We start from the raw sequence: 14381 nt of genomic DNA, 5'->3' as shown, positions 1-14381 counted from the left end.
TTTCAGCTGGGCTCTTATAGCCAACCACTTGGCTTGTGCCCACTGGGTTTCCGGGGATATGTCATATTCAGCTGGGTTGAGGGTCAAGGGTGGAGTGGCCAGGTACAATGACTTCGTAAACAACATCTTGGCAACCCAGTGCATAACTGTGCCTGCACAGTTCTGAGGCCCTTTGTCTTTATGCTCCTGTTGAGACATTTTTAAAGAATCTTATAAACTTGTCAGGTTTTCATGTATTTATATTTGATTTTACGAATTTCAATTTTTAAAAATTGCTTAACAGACAAACTTAAAATAACATTAGTTGGTGGCAAAAGTGCAGAAAAACTTTTTGTGCCGAGTGGTTATAAACTGAGAAAGTAGATGGCAGTAGTAAGCGACTGACTGCAAGTTGACCAGGAGAATGTTCTTTTTGACCTGTGCTTATTTTTTAACATTTAACCCATGTAGAAAGCAGGAAAGCGAATCTTAACTTGCCACATGCCATGCCACTCCCTGTTACACTTGGTCACATTTACACATTCTGTCTGCCTAGTCCTTCTAACCATGTAGTGTATAGCCTCTGGAATAAGACATCATACAAGGGTTTGTCATTGTAAGATCTACAAGGGAGAACCAGCTTGATTTGGAGATGTCTCCAAGTCAAATTATATTTTAGTCTTGCTCAAAAAATTATAGTGTGTCTTTGTATAACACTGAAAATTAAAACAGAAAATATCCCCAGAATGCTATACTAATGTATAAATTACAGTGGCATTAATGTGCAGAAAATTCAGGCTTTATACTAAGCAAAGTTGGTATAGGCTTAAGAAGTTCTGAAACAATTTAAGTGTACATCTGTGGATGAATGGATAAACAAAATGTAGTATATACTATAATGGAACTTTATTGAGCCTTGTAAAAGAAGATTCTGACATATGCTACAGTATGGATGGGGCTTGAGGACATTGTGCTAAGTGAAATAAGCCAGTCACAAAAAGACAAACACCGTATGGTTCCACAGGTATCTAGTATATGTTTATATGCATAACTTTTATTTTATGTATGTGTATATATAGATAGATATCTCTAGTGTGTATATATATATATCTGCTATCTATATATCTATACATACATATCTATATATATGGAGGGGTGTGTGTGTGTGTGTGTGTGTGTATGTGTATGGAGAGATAGAGAGGGAGAGACAGAGATGCCGTCTAGAATAGTCAAATTTATAGACACAAAGTAGAATGATATTGGCAGAGGCAGTGGGAAGAGGAGAATGGGAGTTTGTTTAGTGATACAGAGTTTGAGGGAAGATGAAGAAATTCTAGAGATTGGTTCCACAATGGTTGAGATATGGTGAATTTTATGTTTTGTGTATTTTATCACAATTTTTTAAAAAGGAAGTTTTGAAGTAGATGGATAAGATTATATATATCTATGTACCCAGAAGTTATTTCTATTATCTAGTCCCCCCTTAGAATTAAATTAATCTTTAATTCAACCAATATTTATAGAGTGTTGACCCTGCAGAGATTGTATCACTACAGTGGATGCCAAGGTACCCAGGATACATAGGATGCCCTGTCCAACTCACATTGCAAGCTCCCATTGATGACCTAGAAAACCGCCCAAAATACAAAAGATATTCAGCAGTGAAGTATTTGCTGGCTTCACACTTTAAGTTAAATTTTATTTGGATTTAAAAAATGGAAACATTAAAGGAAATGATAAAGAATACTAGAAAAAATAATGGGAGAATTTTAAAAAATACTCTCAGGGAGGTGGGGGTTTCAATGAGCCTATATCACGTCACTGCACTCCAGCCTGGATGACAGAGTGAGACTCCATCTCAAAAAAAAAAAAACCTCAGAATGGGTTTAGCCTTTTAAAAGTCTGACACAAAGCCAGAAGCCATATAAGAATGGCATTATTGGGCCGGGCGCGGTGGCTCACACCTGTAATCCCAGCACTTTGGGAGGCCGAGGTGGGTGGATCACGAGGTCAAGAGATTGAGAACATCCTGGTCAACATGGTGAAACCCCGTCTCTACTAAAAATACAAAAAATTAGCTGGGCATGGTGGCACGTGCCTGTAATCCCAGCTACTCAGGAGGCTGAGGCAGGAGAATTGCCTGAACCCAGGAGGCGGAGGTTGCGGTGAGCCGAGATCACGCCATTGCACTCCAGCCTGGGTAACAAGAGCGAAACTCCATCTCAAAAAAAAAAAAAAGAATGGCATTATTATAAAATTTCCATGTGGCAAAAGTAGAGAAAACATGTTTAGTAGGTAAATGTTAAAAGGGAAAAAATATTTGTAGTTTACATGACAGAAGGAGCTAATTTCCTTCGTGTAAAAATATGTCCTATAGGCTGGGCACAGTTTCTCATACCCATAATGCCAATATTTTGCAAGGCTGAGGCAAGAGGATTGCTTGAGACCGGGATTTCAAGACCAGCCTGAGTAACACAGTGAGACCCCCATCTCAAGAAAAATTTAAAATAAAAAATTAGCTGAGCATAGTTGCATGTGCCTGTAGTCCAGCTATTTGGTAGGGTGAGGTGGGAGGATCATCTTAGCCCAGGAGTTCAAGGCTACAGTGAGCCATGATTGTGCCAGTATACTCCAGTATAAGTGACAAAACAAGACCATCTTATAAACACATACACACACACCCACACACACCCCTCCTATAGATTAATGAGACCAAAATCTCAACAGGAAAATAGGCAAAATTCACAGAAAAAGGAATAAGGTATCTCTTAAACTCACAGAATATTGCACAAACTCATTCATAATAAAATAAATTCAAAGTAAAACTGTATGTGAGTGTATTTGTCTGTTCTCATGCTGATAATAAAGACATACCTGAGAGTGGGTAACTTATGAAGGACAGAGGTTTAATTGATTCATAGTTCTACATGGTTGGGAAGGCCTCATAATCATGGTGGAAAACAAAGGAAGAACAAAGGGACTTCTTACATGGTGGCAGTCAAGAGAGCTTGTGCAGGGGAACTGCCCTTTATAAAACCACCAGATCTCCTGAGATTTATTCACTATCATGAGAACAGCATGGGAAAATCCTGTCACCATGAATCAATTACCTTTCACTGGGTCCTCCCAGGACTTGTGGGGATTATTACAATTCAAGGTGAGATTTGGGTGGGGACACAGAGCCAGATCATATCAGTGAGATACCATTTTTCACCTAACACACTGGCAAAGATACAAATGGCTAATGATTGTAAGTTGGAAAACAATGTCTCTGATAATTTTCACTTCGTAGGAGTGAAAATTAGGGACAGCTTCTGTCAGGAACAATTTAACAGGCTCTTTTGGTTTTTAAAATGCCTACACTCCTTTTTCCTTCACTCTGGGTAATTTATCCTACAAATCTTTAATCACCTGTATGCTAAATGTACAGAGACAAGTAAGGCAGTGTTATAATGTCAACCTATTAGAAACAATCCAAATGATCATTATTTAAGTGAAAGGTTAAAGGAAATGTATATCAATACAGTAAGATACTATGTAGTCAATTAAAAGGATACTATTGATCTACCTGTGTTGCTGATGACGTGTCTCTAAAAATCTGTTAGGTAAAGAAATGAGGCACAGAAACAAGTTTGCTTTTTTAAGACAGATGAAGGAGGAATGCATACCTTCTTAGGCACAGAGTATCTCTCAGATGAAGCACAAAATGATGAGGTGGCTACTGCTGGGGGCCTGTGTGGTTGAGTGGTACAATCAGGGAAAACCCTTATGTACTTTGGGAATTTCATATCATATACATGTATTATCTACTCATACAAATATTTAATACTGAAAACATTTAATCATACTTATTGTGTGGTTTTGTTTATATCTACTAGGCCTCAAATTTGAATTTAAAGACATTTGTAGGTAGACACAAAATACATTAAGATAGCATGAATTAAATCCATAGTTCTTCAGTCAAATCTGGAACCACTTGGAATATTTACACCAGTGGGTATTTACTTTAGGTATGTGTTTCATAGGTGCTGCAAGAGCTGAATACTTTAAGAGTAGACAGAAAGGCAATCTAGAGCATATCCATCTTCGTGTTCCAAGAACAAAAATGAGGCAGCAGTGTTTACTAGACCTTGGATACAGAAGCTAGAACCCTGGTGGGTTTCTCCAGTGGGAGCAAGAGCCAGAGGAAGAGATGCTGCCTTGATAGAAAGAGAGGCTTTTCCCTTCTTCCCACCTCCATCTCTCACCACTGCTTCCCACTGGCTGACCCCAGCTAGAAACCAGCTGACCTAGGAACCTAGAAAACTCAACCTGTAAGCATCAGCTCCCCTCATATACAGAGTAGAGTTGGGGAACAGAAAATGGATCTGCTGCAAATAATGTAAGGCTGGCACAGTGAGTGAAATATGGCAATGGGAAAACTGTGGCTTAAGAGAAAAATGGAGCCAGAAATGAGACTGATACCTAATGCTTTGCCGTGATCAACCCCCTTGCTCTGTGCATCACATGCTCCTTTCCTTACTGACAGGAGCTTTCCAGGGCAGGGGGATGGCTCATTCATGTTCTCATTTCAAGCCCCAGCTCATGGGATACCAGCCTGCTATGTCATAGGCAGTGAAGAAATATTGGTTGAAAAGAATGAATGAATGAGTGAATTTCAAGCAGAGTGAGAAAAATGAAGCCAGGGCATAACAGGGCAACCTTGGATATTCTTGATCTTTGTCATTAATGCCTTTGGGACAAACTATTTCAGTTCGAACTGTGCTGTTCAGTAACTATACTATTAAGCACTTTCATCTTCCTGTTTTGCAACAATTTCCATTAGACACTCAGTAATTGTTGTTTCACAGATTATGGGTTGGATTGATGAATATAATAACTGTTTTATTTCAGCACAATAAGGAAAACCTAGTCATTATAAACTCTCAAAATCATGTTTACCTTTTACTTAAATGGAGCTTGTTTGTATTAATGATTGTAGCTTATATTGCAGCTTAACTCTGCTAATAGAGACATGATAATTTACAAAAAGATTAACAACATTTTAGGCTGTACTGAAAATATTTTGTTTTCTTGATAATGGTCTCTTCTGGTGTCTGGAGGAGAGTTGAGCAATTTCTTTTAATGAATAGCAACGGAAATTAAAATAATTATGTTTTTCTGTTTTTCCCTTCAGAAAACCTAACTGAAAATAAAAACATAACTTGATATTTTCAAGGTTTCATTAATCCAGCAAAATAAAATTTCTTTTACTGCTTTGGTGTAATTCTATTTCACTTGATCGCATTTAGGCTGCAGATCAAATTACGAAGCTGTATAATCTCTTCCTGAAAATTGATGCTACTCAGGTGGAAGTGAATCCCTTTGGTGAAACTCCAGAAGGACAAGGTAAAAAAAAAAAATAGAGAAAACAAATGAATGTATTGTAATTATTTACGCAAACTGTAAATTAAATTGCACATAAGACTATAGCAGCAGCTTTGCATTAATTCCTTTCAGTAATTTAATTTCTGCCATAGTTTCAAATGCTCCCATGACACAGTTGAACATTTCAGCACTTAGGTTTGTTGGTAGCCAAATTCCAAGCCTCTAAGGAAGCTACTGGTTGTTTTACTTAAGAACATCCAGGCTTGGTGCGGTGGCTCGTGCCTGTAATCCCAGCACTTTGGGAGGACGAAGCAGGAGGATCACTTGAGGCCAAGAAAGTGCCAAGGCTTTGAGACCAGCTTGAGTAACATACTGAGACCCTGTTTCAATAATAATAATAATAATAATAATAATAATAATAAAAGAGAAGAAACATCCATCCACCTGTTTCCTTCCACCTTATTTTTTAGGTGCATCGCTGTTGTGATTAAGGTAAAGATTTGTATAGAAATGGGAATCACACCCTTGAGTACAATGAATGCATGTGCCTTTATGGAACTGGAGCTTTTTGAACATCTTTAGTTTGCCTAAATCTGTATATAATTTCACCTTGTCTTCTGGGCTGGATTTATATCACCTTGGTGAAGCCCCTAAGGCCCCGAGTTGAACTCTACTTAGATGTAGTTTTTGCTTCAGGCAGGAGGAGGTGGCATTGGTGAAGGTTTCTCCTATCCATCAGGTACTTGTAGAGTATAAATGACTATTTTATATCTCAGTACCTCACTCAACTTCACTGTTTCTTGCATACAGCCAATGTTCTATAAGTTCTTATTAATTTGATAGCAAAAGCATGTAAATGTGTATGTGGTGGAGGGAAAGGTGGGGTTCCACACACACATTCACAAGCTTTTGCTATCAAAAGAGTGAAATAGCAGGTGGATAGGATAGACTATAAATTTCATGAATCCTTTCTTTTTTAGTACATTTCACCTCCAGTGTATTGCATGTTGTCTGGCATGTAACAGTCAGCAAATAGGACTTTGCATTGAATTGGTAAATGGGGTGAATCATTATGTGTAAACACATCAACTTTTGAGCCAAGGTGGATGAGACAGTATTTTCTTCCTAGCACATTTCAGAGATTCTGTAGCTAGACTCAGAGAAGCTACATTATCATTTCCTTGGAACCCAGAGAGGCCTAAACATAAATTCTGTATCTACCATGTTTTGGCTACAGATCTAGGCATGTTACTTAGCCGACCTAAGTTTCAGGTCTTTTTTTTTTTTAATCAAATAAGTAGTGAAAATGATGCCTAGCTCATAGAGTGTTGTAAAAATAAGATGAGATCATATATGAGTATGCATGCAGTGTCAGATACAAAAGAGGCTAGTCCTTAACATTCATGAAATGAAATTCCTCTTCTCAGGTAATCTCAGAGTAGCCCAGGAAAGGTATAGATTTCAGACAAGAGCAAGCAAAGACTTTATGCTTAGGAAGCCATTGAAAATAATATATTTCATGATTTATACAAATGACCATCCGATAGAAATCTGAGCTTGGTCATTTATAAACAAGCTACCTGTATTCATAAAATTTTTTTTTCAATTGCTATGGCCATAAAATCATGAATATTTCATAAAGAGAAGAAAGGAAGGGGAATATGCTGTTTTTTGAGCTTATATGCCAGGCATTGTGATAAACTTATACATACATTCTTTCATATTCTTTACCACAACCCTGAAAAAGTTGTTATCCCTATTTTATAGAGGATTGAAAAACTAGTGTGACTCTCCCAGGGGCCGCTAGTTACAGAAGCTGGGATTTGAACCCATGTCCCTCTGAGTCCAGCAGGCATGTTGATTCTGATACTCCAGACTCAACTGTAGCAACCTACCTTTTCTACTTTTTCCCATTTAAACTAATTACTTGCTTTCATGAACATGACCTAGAAGTAGTCTCCAGTTTGGCAGGGAATAACAGTCAAAATTCATGTTGATAATTAAATCCAAGAAATGAAGGAAAAGGTTTAACAAAAGTTCTTAAAGGTCATGTATTGTTTTTAAACTAGTATACACAAGCAGCCTAGTTGCTTCATATTAAGAAAAATGGAAATTCAGCTATAGCTATGGAGTGGGATAAAAATGGCTACAATACAATTTTTATTCATCCCTTTGGGAAGCAGTCACAGGCTATGTTCTGGCTGCAGGGAACAAAGGTGTGGGAACCTTTTCTTTATTTTTTTTTTCTTTTCCTTTTCTTTCTTTCTTTTTTCTTTTTTTGAGACGGAGTCTTGCTCTGTCACCAGGCGCCAGGCTGGAGTGCAGTGGCTCAATCTCGGCTCACTGCAAACTCTGCCTTCTGAGTTCAAGTGATTCTCCCATCTCCAAGCAATTCACCCGCCTCAGCCTCCCAAGTAGCTAGGACTACAGGCATTCCCAGCTAATTTTTGTGTGTGTGTGTGTTTTTAGTAGAGATAGGGTTTCACCCTACCAGGATGGTCTCGATCTCCTGACCTCGTAATCTGCCTGCCTGGACCAGATAATCAAAGTGCTGGGATTACAGGCATGAACCACCGTGCCTGGCTGGGAACCATTTTTTTACAGGGTATTTATAAAACGTTATGAGTCTGAAGTTTGATTTTTAATTATTAAGAGAATGCAGGAGTCTTGATTTTTTTTTTAAAGGGAATCATCTTAAAACATTTTTTATATACAGTTCATTAAAACGTGTCTTATGTGATATTTTAAAGAGCAGAATTATCTTTAGCTATTAATTTGTTCATTGTACCATAAAAGTTCAGCAATTGAATTATAATCACAATTAAATGAGTATGTTGGTTTATAACTCTAATGAGCAGTAGTCAAATTAAACCCAGTTAGGAAATGGTGATTAATGACCAAATGTACAAATTGATCTTCATCATTATCACAATCCCCTAAAGCTATCTTTTATTTGGAAACTGTAAAAGCAGTCATTTATATTTTAGCAGTATTGATAATCTTAATATTTATAATCTGAGTATTAGTTATTTCTGTTTGCATCAGTAGTAGTAGAACATTTCCCATTAAAATTTCCACATTCAAACTTTGATTTAATAATTGTTCTTTAAATTTAGAAGTTTAAGGAACTCAGCATCACATTGTACCACCTTTTTGTTGTTGTTGTTTTTGAGACGGGGTCTTACTCTGTCGTCCAGGCTGGGGTGCAGTGATGCAATCTCAGCTCACTGCACCCTCTGCCTCCTGAGTTCAAGCGATTCTCCTGTCTCAGCCTCCAGAGTAGCTGGGATTACAGGCGCCCACCACCGCAGCTAATTTTTGTGTTTTTAGTAGAGACAAGGTTTCACCACATTGACCAAGCTAGTCTTGAACCCTGACTTCAGGTGATCTGCCCGCCTTGGCCTCCGAAAGTGCTGGGATTACAGGTGTGAGCACTGTACCCATCCTGTACCACCTCTTTTTAGGAAATTTTTTTGGCCCACCATTGGCCAGTGAGTGCTATTTTTTAGAATTCAGGTTATCATTCATATATTTGCATAACAAGTAATGTTGTGTGAAGAACAGTGGCCTTGATAACATCTATGCTGCTAAGTCACTCATAGGGAATTTTTGACGTGGAGAAAGAACTGTAGTCCAGGAACTCTTTTTTCATATGATTAATAATCTGATTCAAAAAATATAATTTGACACTACTAACCACAATATAGTTTAGTAACTGTTAGCTAGGATTATAATGGTTGCTAATGACAGAAAGCTATATTAGCTTTGTTTTTGTTAAAAAGTTATTTTATTCCTATAACAGGGAAGTATTAAGGTATGGACTGGCATAAGGCCTGAAGAGAATCAGGGATTTCTTCCTACTTTCAGCCAGCTCTATCTGTACACAGACTCCTTTCTCTGATGTCTTTAAAGCACATTGTACTCCGTGGGAAGGTTGGGTATTTTGTCCCCCAGGGAACATTTTCAGTTGCCACAACTTGGAGGCTGTGCTACTGGCATGTATGACACTAAACAAACTACAATGCGCAGGATGGTCCCTGTCCACAGAGAATGACCTCACCTAATCTGTCCATAGTCTAGAAGTTAAGAATTCCTACATTAGGGCATCTTTATCAGTTGGGAGCTGAAATTCATTCACTGAACCAAAGGAATGAGATCCAGTTTGAAGCAGTGACTATCTGGCTAAGATTCCTTGAGAATTAAAGCCGGGTTATCCATAGTTAACTGGCACATCAAATTCCTTTCTTTCTTCAGATTGATTTCCCTAAATAACCACCCTGTTGCTTCTTGTTAGCAAGTGCCCATGTTGTTGGTGGGTGTTTCTCTGTTTCTCTCTTTATACACAAGACTCTATTTTCAAGAACATTTTCAGTTCTTTACCTCCCCCAACCCCCCTACCCACCCCATATCTATTTTCTCTTTTCACAGCCACTAAAAAAAAGTTCCAAAAAGTATACAACTCTCAGAACATCAATATTTAATGGAAAGTGGGACTAATTTGAAAGTATCAGCATTTTAAGGCCATTTTGGCAAGGCGTGTTTCAATAGCACATTATGGTTATTTATCACAAATCAAACACAGTACATTGCTTGAAGACAGATTATTTTCCAAACTAATTATGACAGTCTTATTTCCTGCTGTTTTTATGCTTCTTTTATGTGTAAGTTTCCCCTCTGAAATGTATTTTTCTTTTGTTTAATTCTGTGACACATTCCTCTGTTAAAATTCTAGGGTCAGAGGCCTCAAAGTGCCAGTCATGTTTTCCATCGAGATTGTTGAATTAGCAGCTCACAGAATCTCACACCACTAAACAAAACAACAAAACACCTTATGCATATAAGTACCACAGCTTTCTTTGATATTTGTTCAGAAGGAAAATTCATTTGTATAATCTATCAAGCATGTAACAATGTGCTTTTGATGGTGAAAACTGTTTTATAAATATTAATAGGTATGTTTTTTTCACCCACTTTCTATACAGAATGGCCTTCGTTCAAGATGAATTTTCTATGGAATTGAAGTTTCATTAATGTGACATTGAAAATCTTTTTTTTTTTTTTTTTTTTTTTTTTTTTTTTTTTATTGCATTTTAGGTTTTGGGGTACATGTGAAAAACATGCAAGGTTGTTGCTTAGGTGCATACATGGCAGTGTGATTTGCTGCCTTCCTCCCCTTCACCCATATCTGGCATTTCTCCCCATGCTATCCCTCCCCAATTCCCCACCCCCCCCGCTGTCCCCCCCACTCCCCCACAACAGACCCCCATGTATAGTGCTCCCCTCCCTGTGTCCATGTGTTCTCCTTGTTCAACACCCGCCTATGAGTGAGAACATGTGGTGTTTGATTTTGTGTTCTTGTGTCAGTTTGCTGAGAATGATGTTTTCCAGGTTCATCCATGTCCCTACAAAGGACGCGAACTCCTCGTTTTTAATGGCTGCATAATATTCCATGGTGTATATGTGCCACATTTTTCCTGTCCAGTCTATCATCGATGGGCATTTGGGTTGGTTCCAGGTCTTTGCTATTGTAAACTGTGCTGCAATGAACATTCGTGTGCATGTGTCCTTATAGTAGAACGATTTATAATCCTTTGGATATATGCCCAGTAATGGGATTGCTGGGTCAAATGGAATTTCTATTTCTAGGTCCTTGAGGAATCGCCACACTGTTTTCCACAATGGTTGAACTAATTTACACTCCCACCAACAGTGTAAAAGTGTTCCTATTTCTCCACATCCTCTCCAGCATCTGTTGTCTCCAGATTTTTTAATGATTGCCATTCTAACTGGTGTGAGATGGTATCTCAATGTAGTTTTGATTTGCATTTCTCTAATGGCCAGTGATGATGAGCATTTTTTCATATGCTTGTTGGCCTCATGTATGTCTTCTTTTGTAAAGTATCTGTTCATGTCCTTTGCCCACTTTTGAATGGGCTTGTTTGTTTTTTTCTTGTAAATCTTTTTTAGCTCGTTGTAAATTCTGGATATCAGCCCTTTGTCAGATGGGTAGGCTGCAAAAATTTTTTCCCATTCTGTTGGTTGCCGATTCACTCTATTGACTGTTTCTTTTGCTGTGCAGAAGCTGTGGAGTTTGATTAGGTCCCATTTGTCTATTTTGGCTTTTGTTGCCAATGCTTTTGGTGTTTTGGTCATGAAGTCCTTGCCTACGCCTATGTCCTGAATGGTTTTGCCTAGGTTTCCTTCTAGTGTTTTTATGGTGTTAGGTCTTATGTTTAAGTCTTTAATCCATCTGGAGTCAATTTTAGTGTAAGGTGTCAGGAAGGGGTCCATTTTCTGCTTTCTGCATATGGCTAGCCAGTTTTCCCAACACCACTTATTGAACAGGGAATCCTTTCCCCATTGCTTGTTTTTATCAGGTTTGTCAAAGATCAGGTGGTTGTAGATATGTTGTGTTGCCTCCGATGCCTCTGTTCTGTTCCATTGGTCTATATCTCTGTTTTGGTACCAGTACCATGCTGTTTTGATTACTGTAGCCTTGTAGTAGAGTTTGATGTCTGGTAGTGTGATGCCTCCTGCTTTGTTCTTTTTGCTTAGAATTGACTTGGCTATGCGGGCTCTCTTTTGGTTCCATATGAAGTTTAAGGTGGTTTTTTCCAGTTCTGTGAAGAAGGTCATTGGTAGCTTGATGGGGATAGCATTGAATCTGTATATTACTTTGGGCAGTATGGCCATTTTCACGATATTAATTCTTCCTAACCATGAACATGGAATGTTTCTCCATCTGTTTGTGTCCTCTCTTATTTCGTTGAGCAGTGATTTGTAGTTCTCCTTGAAGAGGTCCTTTACATTCCTTGTTAGTTGTATTCCTAGGTATTTTATTCTCTTTGTAGCGATTGTGAATGGCAGTTCGTTCTTGATTTGGCTCTCTTTAAGTCTGTTATTGGTGTATAGGAACGCTTGTGATTTTTGCACATTGATTTTGTATCCTGAGACTTTGCTGAAGTTGCTTATCAGTTTCAGGAGCTTTTGGGCTGAGATGAGGGGGTCTTCTAGATATACAATCATGTCGTCTGCAAATAGAGACAATTTGACTTCCTCCTTTCCTAATTGAATACCCTTTATTTCTTTTTCTTGCCTGATTGCTCTGGCTAGAACTTCCAGTACTATATTGAATAGGAGTGGTGAGAGAGGGCATCCTTGTCTAGTGCCAGATTTCAAAGGGAATGCTTCCAGTTTTTGCCCGTTCAGTATGATATTGGCTGTCGGTTTGTCGTAAATAGCTTTTATTATTTTGAGATACGTTCCATCGATACCTAGTTTATTGAGGGTTTTTAGCATAAAGGGCTGTTGAATTTTGTCGAAGGCCTTCTCTGCATCGATTGAGATAATCATGTGGTTTTTGTCTTTGGTTCTGTTTATGTGGTGAATTACATTTATAGACTTGCGTATATTGAACCAGCCTTGCATCCCCGGGATGAATCCTACTTGATCATGGTGGATAAGCTTTTTGATGTGCTGTTGTAATCGGCTTGCCATTATTTTATTGAAGATTTTTGCATCTATGTTCATCATGGATATTGGCCTGTAGTTTTCTTTTCTTGTTGAGTCTCTGCCAGGTTTTGGTATTAGGATGATGTTGGTCTCATAAAATGATTTGGGAAGGATTCCCTCTTTTTGGATTATTTGGAATAGTTTCAGTAGGAATGGTATCAGTTCCTCTTTGTATGTCTGGTAGAATTCGGCTGTGAACCCATCTGGGCCTGGGCTTTTTTTGGGTGGTAGGCTCTTAATTGCTGCCTCGACTTCAGACCTTGTTATTGGTCTATTCAGGGTTTCGACTTCTTCCTGGTTTAGGCTTGGCAGGAGGCAGCTGTCCAGGAATTTATCCATTTCCTCCAGGTTTTCTAATTTATGTGCATAGAGTTGTTTGTAATAATCTCTGATGATGGTTTGAATTTCTGTGGAATCTGTGGTGATATCGCCTTTGTCATTTTTTATTGCATCTATTTGGTTATTCTCTCTTTTCTTTTTTATTAGTCTGGCTAGTGGTCTGTCTATTTTGTTGATCTTTTCAAAAAACCAGCTCCTGGATTTATTGATTTTTTGAAGGGTTTTTCGTGTCTCTATCTCCTTCAATTCTGCTTTGATCTTAGTTATTTCTTGTCTTCTGCTAGGTTTTGAGTTTTTTTGATCTTGCTCCTCTAGCTCTTTCAATTTTGACGATAGGGTGTCAATTTTAGATCTCTCCTTTCTTCTCATGTGGGCACTTATTGCTATATATTTTCCTCTAGAGACTGCTTTAAATGTGTCCCAGAGATTCTGGTATGTGGTGTCTTCATTCTCGTTGGTTTCGAAGAACGTCTTTATTTCTGCCTTCATTTCATTGTTTATCCAGTCAACATTCAGGAGAAAGTTGTTCATTTTCCATGAGGCTGTGCGGTTCTGGGTTGGTTTCTGAATTCTGAGTTCTAACTTGATTGCACTGTGGTCTGAGAGACTGTTTGTTATGGTTTCCGTTCTTTTGCATTTGCTGAGGAGTGATTTACTTCCAATTATGTGGTCAATTTTAGAGTAGGTGTGATGTGGTGCTGAGAAGAATGTATATTCTGTGGATTTGGGGTGGAGAGTTCTGTAAATGTCTATTAGGTTTGCTTGTTCCAGGTCTGAGTTCAAGTCCTGGATATCCTTGTTAATTTTCTGTCTCGTTGATCTGTCTAATATTGACAGTGGTGTGTTGAAGTCTCCCACTATTATTGTGTGGGAGTCTAAGTCTCTTTGTAAGTCTTTAAGAACTTGCCTTATGTATCTGGGTGCTCCTGTATTAGGTGCATATATATTTAGGATCGTTAGCTCTTCTTGCTGCATTGATCCTTTTACCATTATGTAATGTCCTTCTTTGTCTCTTTTGATCTTTGTTGCTTTAAAGTCTATTTTATCAGAGATGAGAATTGCAACTCCTGCTTTTTTTTGCTCTCCATTTGCTTGGTAAATCTTCCTCCATCCCTTTATTTTGAGCCTTTGTGTATCCTTGCATGCGAGATGGGTTTCCTGGATACAGCACACTGATGGGTTTT

General features: G+C 38.2%; 1 protein-coding gene across 2 annotated transcripts in view; it reads left to right on the top strand.

The window, feature by feature from the left end:
* The window catches only part of SUCLG2 (succinate-CoA ligase GDP-forming subunit beta), a 286827-nt gene that overhangs the window by 148485 nt on the left and 123961 nt on the right, over positions 1-14381 (top strand). For both annotated transcript variants that reach the window (XM_012473799.3, XM_012473805.2), the window contains exon 7: positions 5271-5367. In XM_012473799.3, the coding sequence (XP_012329222.2) occupies positions 5271-5367 (97 nt within the window). The remainder of the gene's footprint in view (positions 1-5270; positions 5368-14381) is intronic.

Source organism: Aotus nancymaae, unplaced genomic scaffold, assembly GCF_030222135.1.
Source record: "Aotus nancymaae isolate 86718 unplaced genomic scaffold, 86718_ANA_hifiasm-v0.15.2.pri h1tg000046l, whole genome shotgun sequence".
In the NCBI taxonomy this organism is placed as follows: domain Eukaryota; kingdom Metazoa; phylum Chordata; class Mammalia; order Primates; family Aotidae; genus Aotus; species Aotus nancymaae.
This window is presented reverse-complemented; position numbering and strand designations above follow the sequence as displayed.